The 23985-nt window shown below is 40.0% G+C and overlaps 1 protein-coding gene across 4 annotated transcripts in view; it reads right to left on the minus strand.

Annotated features, from left to right (window-relative positions):
* Positions 1-689: 689 nt before the first annotated feature.
* The window catches only part of IRAG1 (inositol 1,4,5-triphosphate receptor associated 1), a gene marked incomplete at its 3' end in the record, with an annotated part of 67832 nt that continues 44536 nt past the window's right edge, over positions 690-23985 (minus strand). For 3 of the 4 annotated variants that reach the window (XM_072422263.1, XM_072422264.1, XM_072422261.1), the window contains 13 exon segments: positions 690-754; positions 872-979; positions 3178-3227; positions 4394-4535; positions 4615-4746; positions 5069-5209; positions 7181-7211; positions 8255-8381; positions 12219-12297; positions 16930-17502; positions 18522-18571; positions 22093-22173; positions 23402-23575. In XM_072422263.1, the coding sequence (XP_072278364.1) occupies positions 690-754; positions 872-979; positions 3178-3227; positions 4394-4535; positions 4615-4746; positions 5069-5209; positions 7181-7211; positions 8255-8381; positions 12219-12297; positions 16930-17502; positions 18522-18571; positions 22093-22173; positions 23402-23575 (1753 nt within the window). 4 annotated transcript variants of the gene reach the window in all.

Genomic DNA, 23985 nt, shown 5'->3' on the forward strand with positions numbered 1-23985 from the left:
GAAAAGTATTCAGCATTTATCAGAAAGATGTAGACAATGAATTGCATAAACAACATAAGAAAGAGTAAAGCTGAACCCAGACAGATATATAGGACACAAATAATACAGCTCTGTGTCCAATAATACAGTCCCTAAATTTATTTTTGTATCAGCTTGGCAAAGTGGTGTAAACTGAATGGACATATATACAAAACCTTAGAAAAGTTAAACAGTTTTCACGTATGTATTTCATCGGTGCTTTTAGCCCCTCACTGTTGCCCCTGATAACCCTTTTTTTGCCACACACGGGAGAAGTTTGGAAACCACTGGGCTGGGGGCAAACCAACTGGTGTTTAAATTGAAGGAACAAATTTTCAAGGGCTACAGAAACATACCACACAAAGCCTGCCATGGTGTCTGATTGATTGGTGAGTATAGTAAACTGTGAGGGCACATGGCTTTCATAAATGGGTCACGTGAAAACAAAGATGGGCACAAAAAATTGGTGCTGGAAGAATCCCCTCTGCTGGATGCTGTAATTGTAAATGAAGAACTGGTAGGTGATGGTGTACAATGCCCAACATGTGCCCATGGCTGTGGGTAAATGAAGTCCAAGTGGTAACCCAATGTATCTTATTAGTACTGGCCCAGGAAGGTAAAATGCCTAAAGTCTAAAGTGCATCTACACCAAGATCACATGAAAAACTTACTTTTCTGCCAACGGAGAAAGTGTCGGAGTGGTGGGTAGACTGTTCCTGCCATTGGGTGATTCCGACTAGATGGAATAGAGACAGGTAATTATATCAGAATCTCCATATCATTATAAAATACATTATCGAGAGCTCAGGTCTCACATATCCTGAACCACCGAATGAACTCAGGCAGCACTTACTAGTGAAGAGAGTGCAGGGATAGGTGAAGTGTTTGGGGATTGTCCAGGGATATTTAGCAAGTTGAATTTCGGAACGACAGCAACACTCACTCGTCTTCTCGGCATGTTCTGGATAAAAAGGAAAAAAATATTATTATGAGTGAAGAATTGTCTGATTTTCGTATGACCCTGTACCCCAGGAACTTTTTCCATTCCACGGCTAACAGATCCTGTAAAATGTTCTCTATGTCTGTTCAAGCAATCCTCCCATGAGTGTTGACTGAAATACAATATACAACCTTTTATTATTTAATGTGTGTCCATGAGAAAAATGTCAATAACAATGCCAATCTACCCAAAAGTGATATTTTTAGTTATCAGCGAAGGCTGGTGAGCTGAGTCCGTTCCTGGCTTCCTCTGTGTCTTTCATACTTTAACAATGAGGTCTCCCTGCTATAATTCTAAACGGTAAAGTCTCTCATAATGAGCACTGATCCAGCAACCCAGCACAAGGATGGTGGGAAGTGCTCATAGTGAACATAGCAGGTGTACATACCCAGGGACCTGGTGCAGGAATGGTAAGAGCCTCTCATAATTGGCACCGCAAGTGTACAGTACCAAAGACTTGGCGCAGGGTTGGTAAAGTCCCTCATAATGGACACAGATCAGAGAACTCAGCACAAGGATGGTGGGAACTGCTCACAATGGGCACAGCAGGTGTACAGATTTAGGACTTGGTGCAGGGATGGTAAAAGCCATTCGTAATGGGTACAGACTGGAAAACCCAGCACAAGAATGTTGGGAACCTCTCACAATGGGCACAGTGGTTGTACAGACCTAGTAACTCAGCAGGAGGATGGTGGTAAATCCTCATAATGGGCACAACAGATGTAAAGACCCAGGACATGATGCAGGGATGGAAAAAGCCTCTCATGATGGGCACAGGCTGGAGAACTCAGCACAAGAATAGCGGGAACCACTCACAATGGGCACAGTGGATGTGTAGCATGAGGGTGATGGGTAATCCTCATATTGGGCGCAGCAGGTGTACATACCCAGAGACTTAGTACAGGGTGGGTAAAAGTCCCTCGTAATGGGAATAGAGCAAAGAACTCAACACAAAAATGGCAGTAACCACTCACAAGGGGCACAATGGGTGTGCTGACCTCGAAACTCAGCATGAGGTTGGTGGGAAAGCCTCATAATGGGCACATCAGGAACCCAGTGTATGGATGGTGGGAACCCTTCATAATGGGCACAAAAAGTGTACAGACTTGGGGGGTCAGTGCAGGGGTGGAGGGAATCAATCATAATGGCCATGGCAGGTATGCAAACTTAGTAACCCAGTGCAAGGTTTGTGAGAAACCTTCATGCAGTGGTACAGACCCAGAAACTCAATGTTGCTATCTCTACTGACATGAACAGGAATGGTCTGCTGGAGGTAGTTCAAATGCCATGTATGTCTAACCAACCTTGTTGGTCTGGGGACCAATATCTTTATTATTCTAAAAGAGATTGCAATCTGCGGTGCCAATGAACATTGCCCAGGCATGGTCCACTGTTTTCATCACCAGGAAACATATCTGGAAAAAAATGTAATGTAGCCATCTCTAAAGAGTGTGTAGACAGGACATGGCGGCCACATAGGCTGCGAAAAATCAACTCCACTGATGTGACAAAACATGAAGAAAAGGTGAAAAAACATGGCAACTTATGATCATAATGTCATAATGCAAGCTAAATGTCATTAAGTCAGGGTTAGATCATGTCTGATCTTTGTTAGACCTTGCCTTACTAAATACCAAAACACCATTGTATGAACTATGACATTTAGCTGCAAATGGCATGACAGATATTGCGTGGTATAAATCACCTCTACTCTAACCTTTCTGTCTCATTTCAGCAACCAGTACAGGCGTTCCCTCTTCTGATCTAAAAACACTACCAGTATGGAAATCTCATCCCATGGTGTGACTGTATGACAAAAATTTGATATACAAATGCTTAATAAAAAAATATCTTTAGGGCCCTTTCACACCAGCTGTGGAAAATCATGCTTTTGGCCTCTACCGGGCACAGTGGGTAACCATATTTACACACAACTGCATTCATAGTGAGAATCTTAAAACAGCAACTGCATGGCTAAAGGTTACTTGCTGCCATGTCCTACAGCCACATGCAAAAAATGGTTCCCAAACGTTCCTATTGACTTGGATGGGAGCAGATGGGGATCCTTGTAAAACGCTGCAGGATTTAGCATAATTTACATGTTACATTGATGCAGATTTTCATGTATTGTTTGTTGTTCACGTTATTTATCATCCTACCTTGCCAATAGTCAATGACATTGAACGAGAAGACCGTGGAACACCATCCTCTGTAAGTAAAAGTAAAAGGTCATTCATTTTTTTTCATTTAAGAATCAGCCCACCCAAGAAGTCATAATCAAGAACATGGTGATGTGAGTCATCTTGCAACACCAATCATTTCCTGACTTTGTTCCAGTCTACCTAGAGGTTTTAGGCCCCTTTCAGACTTGTGGTTGAAATCCAAAAACTGGTAGCAGCTTCCAGCCACCCTTCTTCTAGTGCTAAACTGTCAATTGCAATGTTTGACTGCTGATCATGCAGTTGAGTGAGGTTCAGTGTGGTTGAGTTGTAGTCCTTCCACCAGAGAAGGAAAACTACCCAGGCATCTAGAAGGGCATTTTTACTTTCAGGAACCTTTGGAAATCCACCACAATTACAACTGCATGCAAGCATGTCCACAATGGCATCAGCTTGGAGTGTGGTTGAGCCTACAGTAGAAAGGTTTAGTCTACCAAAAGTCTGAAATGGTCCTAAGTGTTCCTATCTGTATTTTTATATACCAATTTCTTCTGTAAATTCTCTACAATATAAAATATTTTAAAGAAAGTTATAGCAGGAGCCAATATTGTGCACAGTAAGCATGCAGAGCCAGGATCAAAGCACAAAAGTTCTCGCTTAAAGAGTCCTTAGGAAATAGAAGAGTCTCTCACATGCTGTAACAATCAATCATCTACCAAATACTGACATACTATTTCTGGATGGACTTTAATGGCATTATCATTAAGTTGAATGGTTAAGAATCTATGGCAATCTAGGATTTCTTGCATTTGTTAATGAAAAGTATTCTGAATATGGTCAAACATTTGTGGATACCTGACCATCACACCTACTGCTGGGCTAAAAGTATGTGGATATCTCCTCCAAATAATCATGTTTACGTCCAGTATTTCCAATGAAGATATTATAAATGATACAACGTGCAAAGATTTTTTTAGAGACTTGTGTGCTTTCCTGGACCCCTTACTTTTCTGCTACCCTTTTCTCTTCCAGCATGATTGTCCCCCTTTGTACAAAAACAGCTATCCTATGACATGGCCTAATTAGGAGGAACAAGTCTGATTTAAAAAATGTTGCCCAGACAATACGATTATATTTATTTTCTAAGCTTCTCTAGAAGGGAAGGAAAACTCAACCACTACTATTACATCTGTGATACAAGCAGTGTGCCATTTACCAGTTCCGCTGTAATTCCGACTGGAATTCTGATTGGCCAATTTTTTGTATTCCATTAATTCTGCATGGTCCTTCTCGTAGGTCCTCTTCAAGTTCTCTACATACTGCATCATTACCTCAGTGGCTTTTGACATTCGCTTTTCCTAAACAAAGGATAAAACTATCAAATGGTTGTGTGGAATATTACTTCTCATAACCACCCTTTTGGCACTGATCCTTTACCTGTCGCACAGCTCCAACCATCTCGGCCCGGCTGGAGAGCCTGGTTGTGAGGCGGTGAAGGACAGCGATGTCTTCTAGCAGCTTCTGAAAGGCTTCACGGTGTTCACTGTTCTGCCACAGTGATGCTGAAGACTAAATTGGGAGTAAAATATATTATTAAAATTTTAAAAAACAATCTGCCTGAACATCTGCCTGAAAGTGAGGCTTCAATAATGTAACTTGTAATGAGGAGTTTAATTTTGGCTAGGAACTATGGCAGAGCAAATATTTATTCATCAAGCAGCATTACCACAAACAAAAATTAAGTAGGGTAAAAAAAATTGAGGTTTTTCACTTGAGAGATGAAGAACTCCAAGTGTTTTTTGGTTTTACAAAATGTTTTTACAAATGTGATTTTGGTAATTCCTTTAAAATATTGTTAGTTTTATCCATACACCCTCATTTATCATCTCACCATGATGGCCGTTCTGAAGTTCTCTAGCTCCTTCTCGTTGTTTTCCTCGGTCAGGTTGCGTTCTCTTTCGGCCTGATTCAGCCGGGACTCCAAAGTGTAACTGTCATTCCGAAAGGCCAAAGAGAGCTGGACAAACACGTTCTGTGGAACGACAGACACATGGAATTTCAAAATAATATTTTTGGTGGTGATATATCTGGCATAAATATGGAAACTTCCCTGGTGTGGTCAGTGAGGAAAGTCAATTTAACGGACACTCCTTTAAAGGGTTTTCTTCTCATATTATATTTATTATCGTTTTTTAGTTTAAGGTAGTATATAATTAAATAAAATAGAGTTAAGTTATTGTTTTAGGGCAGAAAAAATAAATTAGGAGTAGTTGAGACACTTTACATCTTTGGGGAACCCTTGAAATAACTTTCAGGTCTTTGGGGAACCCCTACTATAAGTTCTATATCCACAGATCACACTACATTAGTGTGATGATCAGTAGGAAGAATTCCTCTTACATTGCTGGCCATTGGGAAGAATGTCACCCTTACAGATAGCAAAATAGATCATTGGTATCAGTGGAAACTGACTGAGAGGTCTAAATTGTCCATAACTCAAGGAACCCTAAGCAACCTCTGGAGGAGCCCTACGGTTACACATAGCCCTGGTTGACGCTGCTTTACATGCACAAAATCAGAAGTACTTGGTTTGCAGTGTTCTTGGTATTTTTTTTACCTACTTTGTTGGAAAGAGTAGTTGTGCACATTGGGGGGCCAACCGAGTCTGCTACAATTTTAGTTGTTCTCAACTCCATAGATCTATCCCAACTCAATCTTGCTAAGATAGATTTCCAAGTTGGTATCCAAAGGGCTGTTAGCTCACTATGAAGAAGCAACTTTGAAGCTTTGGTGTAAAGCATGGAATGTTTTGGAAGACCCTACTGGCCTTCTCGAGAGCTCTCCATATGAATACAATGGAAAATACAAGGTGGGGATATAAGTAAAGTATAGGTAGGTTTGTAGGGGTTACATCCTTAAAAGTAATCAGAATAAATGCCAACCCATAACAATTACTAGTGTGGCAGAAAAAAAACAAAGAGAAATCAGGGTTTTTTGGCAAGTCTGTGCGTTTTACAAAATTACATCATATTTGTGTATGAGACATAAAAACCAATAGGTTTATTCCATAGAGAGACATCCTTGATCCACTTATAAAGATGGGAAACATGCCTTGTACTAGACTAAGGTCTTTAATACAAATGATTGTTGTCCTGGAACCAACTTAAGTCCTCTTTCCCACCTTTATAAGTGGGTCAATGTTGTGTTTCTATGGAATAAATCCATTGTTATATATATTTCATACATATAATACACAAACTTGCCAGGAGGAAAACCCTGCTTTCTCTTCTTTGTTTTTTCTTGTTTTAGTGAAATAAGTAGCCTAACCGATAAGCATTTTAGCCAAATAAAAAACATGTCAAGGAGCAGGTCTCTCTAAGGGAATAATGGTGAGCCATGAGAATCCAACCTCGACATTCTCCTCTCAAAAAAAACAAAATCTATCAAACGAAATCAAAAAGTTACAAACGGCCAACTAATATGACATGTATTGTTTAATATTCTGTTGATTCTGAGAAAATGTTATACTATATCACTGCATTGCTCTACATGTCGAAATATTAAAAAATGTCTCAGCTACGTTTACATAACCAGGGTGTTCCACTATTCAAAGGCTACAGCTTCCTGTTTTACCCATATGCTTTCAGCTTATTGGACCACAATTTGGTGGTAACCCCCTGGAGAGGTCCTTTTTTGCCCCTTTAGGCTTATGTGCATAAACAATTTGAGGATAGCAGCATTATACCATGACAGAAAGTACAAAATATAATCAATCACCTCCAGCCTGTTTTATATTGTGAAGTATTTATTGGAATTTCATGTGATATTTTTCATGTAAATGTACTAACATTGAAAAGGTTCAAAAAATACATTCAGTGATTTCTGAGGACATATACAGCTGGACTAAAGGGTGTTTTTTTTTAATAAATTAAATATTTAAATTCCATACGCACAATAAGACAGAGCTGTAAATGTTTCAGCAAATTTTCTGCATGTGACTCACCTCAACTTCCTTCTCAGTCAGTGGAGGAGCACTGCAATGGAAAAAGATAATATTTTATGTAAATGTAGCAGAATGTATGGAGATGTCAGGGAGGTGAGGACACAGAGGAAAGTAAATGAGATGAGGAAGAGCGATATCAGATCAAGGGACTGACTCAGTATCAGTTTTCTTTCTGGCAGCCATCATGATAATAAATAGCTTTTCTATCAGACCATGTTCTAATACAGGCGTTGGCAAAGTTTTATGGCCACTAGGCCATTTATGGGGTGGGCAGGAGAGCACTAGGCCAGATCCGCCCTAATGGCTCCACCCACCACCAGGGAACGCCTCCCGAAGTGAAATCCCTCTCCTCCGTATGCATTGCGTAGGAGAGGGATTTACCTTCAGGGAGCTTTCCCCATTTCCTGTAGCGGCGGAAGTATCAACAACGGCCGAGGTAAATAGGAGAGCCACTGCAAGAAGGCGGCACGGGAGCTCCAGCAGCTCCAGCTCAGGTAGTTCTTAACGCCCCCCTGGTGGATTCCCCGGCATTAGGCCGGATCGGTCAGGGGGCGTTAGGCCGGAACGAACTACTGGCTAGCTGTATTTGGCCTAAAGGCCAGAGTTTGACGACCCCTGAGCTAGGTCATATCTGGCCTAAAGTCCGGAGTTTGCCGACCCCTGTTCTAATATGTATCACGTTTTCTCCCTAAAACAAATGCTGCAAGTACAAAAAAAAGCAGCTTACTTCCTGCACTGATATACAAAGCTGTGTTGTCAGCATTGCCTGAGTTCTTGTCTGCTGATATATTGAACACATCTCCATTTTCAAACATGGGTTCTCCAGTCTACTAATGGAGAACTCAAGCAGGGCTGACAACACTGCTTGGTATTTCAATGCAGCAAAGTATTGACAGCTCATTGGTAAATTCAGGATCCCGATGGATTTATAGTATTTTTTATAGTTTTTGAAGGAACAAAGCTTAGGGAAATGTGCACAAATGTACAAAATATTTTCTTTTTACTTTCTCAAACATTTAAATATTGTCCATGTCTACCAATGCTGATTGTACCATAGTCCCTTAATAGAGCTACCTGGTTGGAAGACCCTTGTGAACACGCAGCTTGCGTAATAAGATATTGGGAATATGTGGCATGACATCTGATTCTGCCTTCGCCTCTTCTCCATCCTCTTCCCCATCTTCATGGACTGGTGAAGACCCTGAAAGTGAAAGATGAACTTAGTAAGATGTGTCGAATCTGAGCATCACCTGCCTAATCTTGGTAAAGGCTTTGATGACCAAAAGCACTATGGTTGGCATGACCATGAGCATTCAGTATTCAATATGCACATTGAACAAAGGTTTTGCAAAACAGTACCAGTGGGGCTTGAGCTTTACCTTTACAGGGGAAAAAGGAAAGTAGGAAGCCCAAACTAAAGCCATTTTTTTAAAGTTTTGAATAGAGAGGAAGCTTTACCAGGAATGCTGTAATAGAATTCTCAAAGATGTTTGATCATTGAACAATCTTGAGTTTATTTATATAACACTGTGTATCACAACTAATTTAATAAAAGTTTGCCCAATAGTTAGTATCTCCCTCTAAAGTACTTGCTGCCAAACCCTAGGAGCATAATAGGAATAACAATAGAAATGCTAGTCTCATCTCCCCTAAGGAAGCTTATTTGGAGAAACGCATTGGATCTACACTATTTTTATTATAATCCTAGTATTGTTTTGCTATCTTTCCTACCATTTAAGTTGGTCCTTGTATGCATTGTTGAATGCGACAGGTGAACTATGTCTAATTTTTTACTAGTTTATAATATAAGTAAAATACACATTAATTACCAAACCCTACTTTTTCCTCCTTTGAATTTTTTTTCTCCTTTGTGTACTAACTTATTTCATGGTTCTACTCCTTCTTCAGGGCTTATGCTCAGTTCTGGTGGATTCTTTCCAATATCTTTTATGGTGTTCCTCACCCACCATGACAACCATCACACTCTTGAAATAAGAGCCACAGAGGACCTTCTCCCACAAGATCCAGCTCTCCACAAATGTATGTGAATATATCAATATATGTGTCTTCAAACTGTAGTAATAAAAACCTAACAACAATTCTAAATAAGGGACCCCCCCCAAAAAAAGCTGCACATTGATGGATTTACGTCTTTCTATTGCTCTCCTCCAAGCTGCATAAAAAGCCAATAATCCTCATTTTAATTAGCACAATGTTCCTCAGACATTTGGTGATTTTCTTTTGCCATCTGTTGCATTTGGCTGCTGTAATTAATTTCAACAAATCAGCATTGACCTTAATGAGGTTTAGATTTGGAGTATTCCAAATCCAGAATTTTTGGACCAGCTTGGCTGATGAAGGAGGCTAAAGGATGCTGGACGTCCTCCAGCCAGGAAATGAGCAAGGCTCTATCTGACTTCTAATACACTATAGGCCTGATTAGTTAAAGCTCTCCAAGGCTGGAGAGGATTCACTTTCATCAGTGAAACTGGGTGATGCAGCAAACCTGGAATGAATCTGGTCCAGGATTCAAAACATATGATAGCAAATGACTTTGAAGAAATCCATTCCAGGTTTGCTGGATCACCCAGCTTCAATGATGAAATTTCTTCTCCATCCTTGGAGAGCTTTATTAAATCAGGCTCATTATGAGAAGCTCACAGTATGCAGTGAAAAGCCGAGGATTTCAGTCCAGGATAGGCGCCTGTACAATGGTGCAAGATTAAAGGGAAAGCTGGAAGGCAGATTTAAACACCCATGTAGGTTCACCCACAAATTGTTTAATGTTCATTTGTTTTTGCTATATTGTAACAAGGCAGATTGTATTGTAACAAAATTGTAATGTTGTAACAATGCAAAATCAATTTTCCAGTCTGAATCACTCTACCCAATCCCAACTGGGGGGACAATTTTGCTAAGCAAGGTAGATAAAAATTATGGCATTCAATTAGTTAAAAAGTTGTTAATTACAGTAAGAAAGATCATCAGTTAATCAATCAGTTAATCAATAATTAAGGTTTAATTTGCTTCAACATATTTTGTTAAATAAAAACATTGCATAATGTGGACGTCAGGAAATATGATTTACTATGAGGTCTCACCTCTCCTCCTGCATTCCTTATAATTTGGGGACTGGGAACACAGGACCATCAGATCCTGTAATGTTCCTCCATTGGACAGCACATTTTCCATTGCAGAAATCCAAATGTATCTCCGTGATGAATATTCTGATCATTTACTAGACATTTCTGGTCTACTTAGTCGGTCTGTGTTCATACCTGGTCTAATCTGCTCTTCCATTGGCCAGCAAAGTTCATATTAAGAAACGGGTTAAGCTGTCAATTGTGGCTGTAACAATTCTGCAGGAACATTATTTGACTAAAAACATTAATGTAAAATATGAGATAGAATTAAAAAAGGTAAAACCTGCTGTGTCCATGCAGTATACGTGCGTGCCGCTTCGCTCCCAGGAATAAGTCCCTATCCTTTCCAAAGCGCCGTGCTGATGATAAGCCCAACAGGACATGAATAAGCCTCCCATCAGTCCTTGTGGTGGCTTATCACCGGGCAGCAGCCTTAATAATGAACCATAAATACGCTGAATGGATATGGGGTTTGCTTTGAGGCTGCAGAAACACGCTAAAGGGCCGATTTATAAACAAAAGATGGAGAACAAGAAAAGTTGGGTTTTTTTGGCCAATCTGATCACTCATTACATTTATATTTATTATGTTAGAGGATTTTTTTTAATAAATGGAAATCAAGCTTCTGTTGATGGAAAAAAAAATACTGGAAGGCCACTCACAATTGTTAGTTTTAGCTGCGACCGGCTTTAGATTTTATTTTATTGAATTTATTTGCGGTTACATACTGCTACTTTCCCATATGGTGATCTGCAGCAAAAGTAGCAAATGGGGTATTTGAACAGGCAACATTGTCCCTCATTCATTCCTATAGGGTTTGCTACTATCAAGTTCCAGAGCCCTTGGAAAGTGGCAATAAGGTCTGATCAGCACTTTTTATTTGTAGCAAATGGCAAAAAGTATTGTTACTGGTAATTATTTACAAAAAAGTTGGTCCTAAAAATAAGTCCTAATGGTAAAGTAGCAATACCTAAAAAGTGACAAGTATGCTGAAAAGAGTCAATCGTACACCTTTTCTGCTGATCACTGCAGTTATTATTGTAATGTATATAATTTATATTTTAAGTCATTTTGGAGCAATAACAGCAATTTTACCTGCAAAACTGGCTCTTTGACCCTTTATACATAGACCACCCCTTGTAAATCAAGTACAGTATCTCGCAGTGGCGGACGTAGCTGACAGTGGGCCACTGTGCAGAATTGATTTGGGGCCCCCCCGCTGAACTGACTTAGGGCCCCTATGGGGCAGCACGAGTCTATGGTGTAGTGGCACATGTTGTACTTCCCTATGTCTGCCCCTGGTATCCATCATCCTTCCTTCCCCATCTGACAAAGACTGAAAGGATGGAATAAAGGGTATTCATAACCGAATACAAAAATATCATATATTTATTGAAGCTTTAGATAAGGTGGCTGCATTAGTTTGGTTTTTTATTTTTATATGGTAATTCCTTCCAATAATACATTTTCTGTCCTATGGTGGAAATGTTCTCTCCTCCACTATATCAAAGGAGGGAGCAGTGGTTGTCAACCATGCTGAACTTTAAACATGTCTTCCTCTATTCATGTCCTTTACATGTTGGGATGGAGGGATTCATATTTTGGAGAAGGATGATAAAATTGTTTGGACTTTCTCTGTGTTCCCAACCCGGCCCACCAGCCATGGCATAATAATGGGTCTAAACTTGCAGAATGTTGGGGAATGCAGCAGGAGAGCTGCAAGGAGATTTTACAAAATGTTTGAAACATGAAACCAGAAGGTTCGCTAAATTACAAGTTTGATTAATTTATCTGAGTGTATCCCATTGTTTGATGGGTGAGGCTAAGAACACTATTGGACTTTCACTTTTAGGTAAGTTAATTTTAACATTTTCAAGAGCAATAATCACCGGTACCTCTTTCCTGCTCAGCTGCCTCGCTAAGATCTGGAAGTTTCTGTCCTGAGAGATTCTGACTCCTCATCAGCTTGTGCTCCTGAAAAAGAGGAAAAAGGATTATTCAGAGGAAATTGATACAATGTAAAGCAATTAATATACATATTTATATATCATTGACCTATTCCAAAACATCCAGCCATTCCAACTAGTCCCTGCCCCTGAGGGGCTTACATTCTGGTGTGCCTTCCAAAATCTCATCCACACCATATAAGACCAATGAATATATCAGTAAGAGTTGGTAAGACTTGCAGTGGGAACGGCAGTTCCTGTGCGGTACCCAGTGGATTAGATTTTACTAGTTGCCTGGAGTATGGTGGGAAAAGAAGTTCCTGTGCAGATCCCAGTGGCTGGCACCTTGCTAGGTCCCAAGACTATGATGGGAACAGCGGTTCTTGTGTGGTATGCAGTGGCTGGGACCTTACTATTTGCCAAGGGAACAGCAAATCCTGTGCGGTACCCAATGCCTGGCACCTTGCCAGTTGCTTAGCCATCAGCACTGCTTTACTTGAAGCATTATTTGTTCTTAAAGAACGAGCAATTGAACATTTTACAGCAGTGGATATAAAACCACTCACTGCTGCCCCAATTGATTCTCTATAGGAAGCCGCATGTGAAACTCTACATGCGGTGTCTCACCCTTGAACGGTAACCACATCTGAACCTCATCGACAGTGAGGACAAACCAAGCCTACAATCAAAAATGAAATGCTTGGGTCCAAACACAAGGAAATGTTCTCTTTCAGTAATATATGTAACATAAACATCAATAGATGTAATATTGCTCTGTGAAAAAACAGCCCCCAAAAGCTGCTATTGTCCCTTCAGCAGAAAATTACTGTCCACAATAACTGTCCACAAATCCCTGAAATTTATGACCACTCCTCTATGCAAAATGCCTTTTACAAGAGTTTGGGGGATTTTTTGCAAAAAATGCCCATTGCCAATACTCCAAAAACATTTCAATGGGATTCAAATCAGGGCTTCGGGTAGGCTTGTCCATGTCCCTCCATGTTCTTCTTTTTCAGCCATTCCCTGGTGGAATTGATAGTGTGCTTTGAATCATTATCTTGTTGAAAAATTAATTACCACTTTTGTTATGGCACCATGTTTACATCTAATAGACTTTGGTATATTGTAGAATGCATAGCTAACTTGATGTCTGCAAGCTGCCCAGACTCCTAAGCAGCAAACCAACCCAAAACTATACCATTTCCACCACCGTTCTTCAACTGTAGTCTTGCTCTGATTTGGACAGTGAAGATATTTTCCTGGCTGAATTCTTATGTGGATTCAATTGTGGCAATCACTTTCTGATTGTAGATGAATGGACTTGTTAGAATAAGTGTAAACTGAAAATCCCCTGATGAAATTTTGGGGTGACTTTAGCATTAAACAGTCAGCTCTTTGGCCGAATTTACTGAGCAGCCCATTCCTGACCAATAAGCAGACGTTTGTTGATGTCACTTGCAGATTGATTTCCTACAGTGAAATGATTGACTTGGAGATAATTTCAAATCCATTTGCAAACACATGTACATCCATAAGCTTCCTTCTGTGCATCCCAGAGAGCTCATTGGATCTTGGCATGACGACACCCCACGAATCAATGGTGAGAACCCCTTATTCTCCAAATCTGAGGCTTAATAAACTCAGCTACACCCCTAAGGAGGTTCTAAAAATTAAAGTCCAAACTGGAACACACATTCTAATTTCATGGGCGTGAAATGGTGGTAAATGTTGGAGTGCACCTACTTTTTTCCATGTGACATATCTGCATTTTTATTTATTTAGATCATAATAATGAATATATATTGTCAATTTGAATGCGTCTTCTTATGCATCACTTATTCCAATATATCACCTTTACCTGTAGGCATTTTTTGTTTGTGCAAATATGTTGAAAAAGACAACAAATCTCAGGTAGCTAAGATCCACTACCAACATCCCCAATTTTAAGTTGATACCATAGAAGACAATTATGGGATTTATGGGACTTTTAGGGCAATTTACATAAACCTTCAATTTTATAAGAACACATTTTTTTGTAGCAAAAAATATATATTAAAAAGATCTTGATCAACATACATTAAAAGGTCCAAAATAATTACACCTAAACACCATTGTGGGTATATTGAGAGACCCTGAATAAAAATGCTCAATATCTTGCCAAATACCTAAGTATCTATACTTATTGTGATAAAATAAGACCTCACATTAGGGTCCGATTTGCTGTTGGGGGTGGACTCCTTTAATCCTGATTTTTTTACTATACTTACCAACGATGATATCTTAGGCTTTTTCTTGTCACCATATATTTGCTGATTCTATGAAATACTAGGTTGATTTTCCAAATCTACATCCTATAGTATCAAAGTATGTAGGTATATATTTTGGAACATGGTTTGGCTATTACTCTTTCTCCTGGAGTCCCCCTCCTTCGCTGCGGGGGGTTCACTCCCTCTTCTTGTATTGCATCTTGTGTCAGGCCTAGTTACACTTGAGTATTTATACTTTGTGTGCGCTCAATTTGTTGATGACCTGTACGTGTAAAATCCCTAATGAAGCAGAGTTTCTCTGTGAAACGCGTTGGATTGTCAAAATTCATTATAATATCACAGTAAGTATAGATACTTGAGTATTTGGCAAGGTATTGAGCATTTTTATCAGGGTCTCTGAATCCCACCATGGTGGAGTTAATTTGGATTTTTTTATGTATGTTGATACAGATCTTTTCTCTACATATTTTTTGCTACTGTTCTTATAAAAATGACAGTTTATGTAAACTGCCTTAAAAGTCTCATAAATGCAACTGTCTTCTATGGTATCAATTGACAACTTTGAACGGCAGGCAAAATTGTACTTTCTTCAACTTAATAGAAGTTGTTGGGAAACATTTTGTGCGCACATTTGCAGTTGCAGTAGTTTGTGGCGTTATTCCTGTTAATGTCGCTGCTGGTCATGCAGCGTCCTATGGAGGAAGAATCCCATTGCAACTGTAAGAGCAATGCATGCAAGTGAATTAACCTGTATGGTTTACCATTCCCTGGCACGGTTTGCTATGAGTCTGGGAGCTGCTTACCATGCGGTTTACAACTGTAAATGTGAAAGAGAATTAATCTATGGATATTACCGAACACAGGAATGTTTCAACTGGACAGCACAAAGTTCAATTCTTTCTGGTTACGTTGCTGATGGTTTTGCAATGCGATCTTTGCAGGTTGTTGATATCAATTCAGGAAGGAAAAGCCTGTTGGAAAGAGGATCCTCTTGTGTGATTTATTCCACCCGTTCAGTTCCTGCATATTCCCCTCTAATCTGACATGACAATTCATCAGCTCCTTCCTGTTTACGCTCTGGCATTGCACAGGGCCTTGCAGGTTCAGGAACACTTTAAAGTCAGGAATCGGGGCCCTGTTTTACTAGCGGGAGCCTCTGTGCCAAAGATATTGTTATGTCTGTAGACGGTAACCATTATTATCCAATAACGCGATCGCCTGAGACATTGCTTTTATAAGGCATTCAAAGCTATCTTAAAACGCAGATAATAAAAGGAGTCCCAGCCATGAGCTGCGCAAGGTTTCCGTGCTCAGCAACATTCTAAAAGCAGATTAACACTGGCTCAAAACGAGCCAAAAATAACCCAAAACTTCTGCAAATGAAGCTCATTAAATAAACAAAAAGCAAAAAATAGACTCAGAAGTGTTGTTAAATGTAATTATACAACCTTGGTGCATTTTTAGTGATTACGTATGCTGAGCAATGATTGCTTTTCCTAAAAATTTTTATTTTCTTAGATTTGGATGTGGAAGGGTTAGATCCCATGTCCAGGGTTTTTCCTCCCCCCAACTGAGAAGATTCACCCTCTCTGTTCATCCTGGTCACCATTGCCACTGAGACTAAGGATGCACACACACCTTTATTTATTGTTGCTGGAAACTTTTCATGAACATTTTGAGTGGTAAAGAGTGACAGATGTACACACAGCGCTATTCTGTTCTATCAAGAGGGGAGGGGGAAGAACGTGCAAGCGGCACCCCACTGTGCTCTCCTCCCTTCACCCCTATTGTGGTTGTAAATCGTCTGGTGTTTATTAATCCTTCATACCACCTCTACACACGTCATACGTTCACATTGGGTGAGAATCATCTGACTTGTGTACATAGCCCAAGATGGCACGGTGGCTCGGAGGTTAGCACTCTGGCCTTGGAGTTCCAGGTCCCAAGTTCGACTCTACATGGAGTTTGCAGGTTCACCCCATGTTTGTGTGGGTTTGCTCTGGGTAGTCTGGTTTCCTCCCACATTCTAAATACCATGCATTTAGGTCAATGGGCTTCTCCCTATATTGGCCTGAAATAATACTTGACCCTCATCTTCTGCACCACTGACCATGGCATCACCACCCTTCCAGGAAGATTCCTGGTGGATGCAGAAAAGGCAAAATTTTGCAAGAAAATGCTCCAGTCCATTGCCAAATTCAGTAGAAGGTCGGTGACACCATCTTTGCCTGAGAACAGTGGGACGAACGGTCAGTAGACCATCAATTTTAAATGTATCCCAATCTCCAAAAACATTCCAGAGACTATTCAGAAGATCTAATATGACATTGCTGGTATGGATACCATTGACCAGATGAGTGTAGCCATTAGAGCCAATCCATAATAGAACCTACCTCTCTCAACTTGGTGAGTTTCTGCAGGCGAACGGGCTGGATGTGAAAATCTTTGAGCCCCGTAAATTTGGCCAGTTTGTTGTTGCTTTTATCATGAATAGAAACCAAGTCTTTGTCCGGTAAATCCAAACTCGATTTACTTTTTTGTTCGGGATCCATGCTGTCCCAAGACAAGGCCCTCAATAGTGGTGGTCGGGACCCGGCTGATTCATGCTCTAGTCGAGATACAAACTTGGAGTCCCCTGGAGCTGCCTTTGACCCAGGAACTATGAACCCCACATTGGAGACCGCCGGTGGCTGCACCTGGCTCCCTTGGGGTAAATCATTGTCTTTGGGTTTTTTTAGGATCGATTTGCCTGAATCGCGCTCGGGGTTGTTCAGGGATTTGCAGGGGGAAGATTTGTTAACATCCAAGGGTCCAGCTTTGTTTGTGTTCGTCACATGTTTAAGGGGGTCAAAGTTTTCCTTCTGCTCTGAGAGGGTCTCCTTGGAGGCAACTAAGGTGTGTGGACGAGGGGTCAGTCGGCCCTGTGAGATCTTCCTCTGCTCGTGCTGTAATCCTTTCGTGGCATTCTGAAACATGGAAATAATAAAATTATTCCTCAGGAAACAAGTAAGAAATAAAACAAGGATATTTCCTAAAGCAGGAAATCCATTAAGCTTAGTAAATGCTCTACTGACATCAACCATCCATGTGCAAAAAAAAATAGTTTTTCTAGATATCAGTGCATGAGTATACTGTTTCTGATTTTTTGTCAGAAGTGAAATAGCCTTTGCAAAAGGATCATTCATCTCTATTCCTTTAGAAAATCAGCCCCTATGTTGCTCAGAGTTGCAAGGACCAGAGGCATCAAGAACAAATCCTTTCTGATCTTCTACAGTCTTCTAGTATGGCAGCCAGCATCAGCAGACTGCGCCCTCCAGAGGAAGTCTGTTATAACTGCCACTCATATACTGCCACTGGTGGTTTAGGAATTTGAAGCACAATTGAAACCTAAAGTTTTAAACATAGTAGGCTGCAAAAAAGAATAAATAATGGTATTTTGTGACCATTTAAAGTTAATTTGCTTTGTTCTGTAAGCTGCCCCCTGCTTGCACGGTGCCCACTTCAACGACATTGCTCAGGGGCCATAAGCCCCATTTAATGTACAGTGCTCCATATTATGTTGGCTCTATATAAATACTGTTTATAAACAATATTAATATTAATCATTGCTCATTACAGAAATCTGGACTGCTCCTCTCAGTGCAAGAGTTTAAGACTTCCAATAAAATAATACCCCTCTTAGAGATCACAGTACTCCCCCTGATAATGTCTTTATCTGCTTTTCCCTCCCTATGGGCAGCAATATTCTTTAAAAATCATCAAAGGTAACCATCTACTTCCTAGATTCAGAGAATAAATCCTGAGGCTTGTACAGTTATTCAAATATCAACTCGTGCAGCAGTCCCTCACCTTGTCATTTGCTGCAAAGTTACAGTGTTGGTGTACATATATGTATTCTTTATTGTACTCACATATATATAAATAATTATTTAGTATATGTTTGTTTTTATTTGATTCTTTTATATATGTTTCTGGTTACTCTCACCTGCAATATAGCTGCAGCTGATGGGAATACGCTGGGGTACGGATCGGGTCCTGTGCAAAAACAAAAACATAATTGTGATAAGATAATATAGAATATTATGTACATAGCAATACATTAAAATCCATCAATTGCCAACTGCAGCAACTTTTGGATGAATACATTTTTGGTGGATATAGTTTTATTATCCTAATGGCCTGAGACACCAGTAGCTTTGCCTTAGCAGACAGGATATCTCAGTTCACAAATATAACACAAATGGATCTCTGGGCTTTTTATACCCACAGTATGATATTGCATGGCCTGCAAAATATTTTAAGTGCACCTAGGAGAAACAAACTGCACCATGGGTAACCAGATTTGCACCAGGTTGTGGCCATGGCAAAAGCCTTCAACTGCATTGCCAAAAGCCACATATTGCTTTTGGGAACCATGCCACGATCTCCTGTATTTGTAGCCACATACAGCTGTGTGCAGTAAATGTTTCCCAACCTCTTCCTTTCACTTGAATTGCAGAGGCTGACCACACTGCTGGTCACCATGGACCTGAAATGGCATTTGGTTTTCCTTGAACCACTTTTTTTGTAGGCGGTAACCGCGGCATTCCGATAACACCCCCAGGACCAGCATTTTGGAGGTTCTAACCCATCAACCAACCAGTGGTCCTAGGTCCACCAGGTCCAGAATCTATTAGATCCTTACACTTTCCAATTTTAATGCTTCTAACACATCACCTTCAAGATCTGACTGTCCACTTCCTGCCTAATATATGCCACCCCCAATTGTCAGGGGCCAATAAACCAGATGGTATTACCTTGTCCTATCAGGGGTTTTATGTCTGTACTGATTTAAATAAATCTTATTGTGGAAATTTGGAAGCCTTTCGAAAAAAAATCAAGTATATTAGACAAAATGTCAAAATATTTATTGTTGATTGTGTCCCTGCTGGGATGCATCCTCTTTGGATGACCATTTTATTAAAATATGATGGGAAATCTAAAACTTTACAACTACAACCAGATCAGGAAATTAGGGAAATTCTTCCAATAAGAACTTTAATGAAAACATAATTTCATCTAATTCTTATCATTAGCTCCCTGGTGAGAAATGAACAATGTCTTACTCCCCACCATTATTTATCTATTTTATGTATATTACTTACTATTCAAATAGTTATATAACACACATTGAATACACCACATAAGATGTTCCTCTATTCAAATACTTAATTCCTTCCCCCCATTCACCACTAATTAATAGTTCCAATACTTCTCATCACATAGTACCTTAGTTTGATCTCTTTTCCTACCTATCTAATTACATCATCATAGATACCCCCAATTTAATCATTCACAAGACTTTTTTTCAATGACCAATCTTGATCAGATCACAGTGGAATACTCTTAATTTATATCTGTTTTTTTAAATATTTTTTTCTGTATATATGGTTGCTTAATAGATCTCAATTTCCCTTAAAGAAGCCCAATAGAGCGAAACGCGTTGAGTTCTAAGACTTATTCTCCCTCTGCAAGTATTTTCTAGCACTATATCCCTTTATGGGTATTTGGACTGAAACAAAACCTACGGTAATAAGGAGGACTCTGTATAGAACCTAGTCTCATAAAAGCTTCATAAAGTTTACCCTGGGCTGAGACTTGGACTTATAATAATTGTACCACTATTGTTATTAGTATATTTCATGTTTGATATATAATAAATATATAATTTGCCCTAAAAAAACCTTTCTGCCCTTTTTTTCTTCTCTTTTTCTTGGCTATATTTCTACTAAGGGTTTGGCAGCCATACCTTTATTTTATTATTTAAGTATTGGAAGATCCAGTATCTCCCTTTCATTTTATACCACTGATTTTTAATGCTGTTTTAATTCTCCATGATGAAGTTGTGATCAGAATTTTAAACCTGTTCTGTAAAATCCCTGATATATAACCTGCTAATGCTTATCCCTTCATTGTTCTTTTTTTTCCAAATAACTGAGCAATTTGTCCGGACAGCTGATATACCTAATATAGTCACAAGCAAGCTGCCGTTTCCCTGGATGCCGAAATGCCAAAGGAACGGAAAAATAACCCCTGTGTGCCTGGCAATGATTGGAGGAAAGAGGAATTCTGACAATTATGCTGCATCTCATTTATTTTGACTATTATTAGTCTGCAATTTCTGCACATTAAGCCACGGTTAAATTACCACTAAAAAGGTTTCATAATTTGCTTGGTAACCACATAAATATTGAGTGCGGCGGGGAGCAACAGAAGATCGCAGATTTGGATTTGCATCAGTTAATCATCAGTCCTCCAGGTGGTTGACCAAGTCAGCTTATGGTTTTTATGATGTTCTTAAAAAAATTTTTGAACCATGTATGAACTGTTACTTCCCCCACCTCCTAGATTGCAAGCTCTTCGGGGCAGGGTCCTCTCCTCCCGTGTCACTGTCTGTATTACTCTGTCATTTGCAACCCCTATTTAATGTACAGCGCTGCATAATATGTCGGCGCTATATAAATCCTATTTATTAATAATAATAAAAACTGATTACTTATTGCAGCTTATCTCAACCAAGGTTCCGTAAACATTGAACACTTTCTACCTCTCAGATAAGTTTCCAATGCAAGGCTGGCATTCTTCCCACTGATTATCATTGCAATGGTGCCTTTCTTTCAGTGACCACCAATGGCTCACAATGCAATGTCCCCACCATAGTCATATGTCTTTAATACAGTCTGAGGTCAATTTGGGGGAAGCCAACTAACCTAACTGCATGTTATTGGAATGTGGGAGGAAAACCATGCAAACAAAAGTAGAACCTGCAAACTCTATGCAGATTGTGCCGAGATTTGAACCTAAGACTGCAAAGGGCAGAGTGCTATCCTCTGAGGCACCATGTTTGCTCGTTTCTCTTTAACCCCAACCTATAGCAGCAAATACTCCTCATCTGCCATTCTGTTCAGCCACCCAATACATTCAAGTATGGAGACGCTTGCTCAGCCGCTTCCACACATATGACAGCCATGGTGCTTGGTGATTGTCCTAGCACTGCCGCATGAGAGTGGGAAGAGAGCCCTCAGCTCTGTGTAAGCTCCAAAGAGTGACTTGGATCTTCCATTCCCATTTCCCATTGTTTGAATAGGAAGCAATAAAACAGAGGTGAGCTCAGGGAGGGGGGTGTAGCATGGCAAACATCCACATACAAAATCCTAAAGATGGGCAGATTTTTGTCTGGTGTTAAATGGAAGAAATATGAAAGATCCCTTAGTAAGCAAATCAAAGCATCAATTGCAACTAATGAAACATACAATTTTTTTAACAACTTAAATGCACTAAAAACAAAATCTAAATAGCAAAATTTTATTTTACATAACCTTTTGAGATATCTTACTGCAGAAGTTGCAAATTGTACCAGGGGTTTTTTTTTGCCTACCTCTGGACCAACTATGTCCATAGTTTTATATCTGGGATATGTTTTTTTCCCTAGTGGTTGAACTTGATGGACTTATGTCTATTTTCAACCTAACCTACTATGTAACTATGAAGCACATGCTGTATTTATTCATGCATACCTGGAGCCGGAGGGAAGGTGAAAGAATTACTCCGCGACGAGACGGGTGACACTTTGGGGCTCAGGGATGGAGAGGAAGCTGCTAACATAAAGAAAAAATAATGCAAAAATTGGGTTACAATAAAGCAAATCTCCAGTTCAATTTCCATTATTAGTTTTGGATAGGCCAAGCAAGATTTAGAGCTTCTGTCAGGTTTTTATTGCTGTCTGCATTCCTAGCATTGCAAAAGCAAATAAAATCTAAAAGAACATTGAACTCTCTCCCTCAAAATTATTTGGACTGTACTTGCAGTTTTCTAGATTGAAAACTCCAAGCAAAGTGTGCAGTGTCTTAAGAAGGGGTTTGATTTATCCCCCCATAGGAAAGTCTTAATATAGATTAACTAAAGCCTAACATGTTGGTGCATTTGGGCTGCATAACAAGTAAGTATGGATTTTTAAAAGGTTTGCAATATGTGGACTTGGTCCTTAAAAGGTTCCCTGTTTCGGAAGCCACTGGAGAGCTGGACTGCTTCTTTCACACATAATCCACATAATGAATCTTGGGCTCCAGTTGCCCAACAAACTCCATGCACGGTGCTCCAGTCGATAATGTTGTTTTGGGAGTATGAGTATTTTTGACTGTAACACAAAGGGAGTTGGAGGGGTCAGAGGAGCTGGAGACTGCTTCACTCAATGTTAGAGCAGCAGTCCAGCTTCCAGTATGCTTCCAATAGAGCAAGGGTGGTTTTAGGGGCCTTGGACAAATATGAAGTAGGGACCCAAGTGCGCAGAATTCCATCTCTCTGAACCTATGTCATTCTGCCTTGGAGAAGGTGGAGACACTGGGCCCGATTTCCCCTAACCTAAAACTAGCCCTGCAACAGAGGCCAACTCTACAGCACAAATTACAACCACATAGTAAAAAATGAAATAATGCCATTTAAGTTACCAGGGTCTGAAAGCATATCAGGTTAAAAAATTGAAGCTTCAGCTGGGCAGTTGGCATACAGTGGGTTCACTTTGGTTCACCTAAAGTGTTATTAAACCCCCTTTAAAAAAAGGAAGCCATCTTTGCCGTTAATAAAAATCCTCTCTTCCTATCTCCTAATATTTGGTGACAAAATTGTCATGAAGGGCCCCATGGAGCCCTCTTGCATGCTCAGAACTTTCACTTTTATTGGAAGTGCAGAGAAGCAGAGCTATGCAATCCAGGACAAGCTTGGCCACACAACAATAACGGTGCATGCTTACGTGTTGGATTTTAGCATAGTAACCCCCAAAATTTAGAGTGTTTAATAGTATTTTAAAAAAAAACAATTGGAAAATACCTGTAGGAGAGTCAGAGAGGCTGCACCGAGATCGCCTCCCTCGCCGTGTCAAGAATTTCTCGCTGACTTTCTTTGCCTCCTCCAGCAGCTCCAAGTTCTTCTTCTTGTCCTCCTCCGTTATTCTGATATCAGGTAGACTGTCGTGTACTAGGTCGATCACGTGCCCATTGTTGTCTGAAAAAGAGCTTTAATGAGTTGAAGCCAATGACAAAGCTTGCCAGTTGCTGTGGCCCTTTGAACCTTGCGGCATCAATAACATAGTGGTTTCCCCAGTTCAAATTGTTGACAAGTCAAATACCTATCTCTAATCACTGAGAACATTGAGCAGCACCGTAAGGACATTGGTAAGATACAATACACATCACCTGAGATTGGCAATCCCTTGGATCTCACACTGCACATATGTATACGTAGTCACAAGAGTTCTTAGGAACAGGGCCAACATTGGTGGAGGGGACAAGGACTGGGTCCCAATCAAAAGAGCTTGACTTTGGCAAAGCTAGAACTTTTAGACACGGGGAGGGGGGTACAGGAAACTTACCGAGTAATGGGGCCCAGAAATTTCTGATGGCGGTCCTGCCTAG

This window comes from Pyxicephalus adspersus, chromosome 9 (genome assembly GCF_032062135.1).
Source record: "Pyxicephalus adspersus chromosome 9, UCB_Pads_2.0, whole genome shotgun sequence".
Classification (NCBI taxonomy): Eukaryota; Metazoa; Chordata; class Amphibia; order Anura; family Pyxicephalidae; genus Pyxicephalus; species Pyxicephalus adspersus.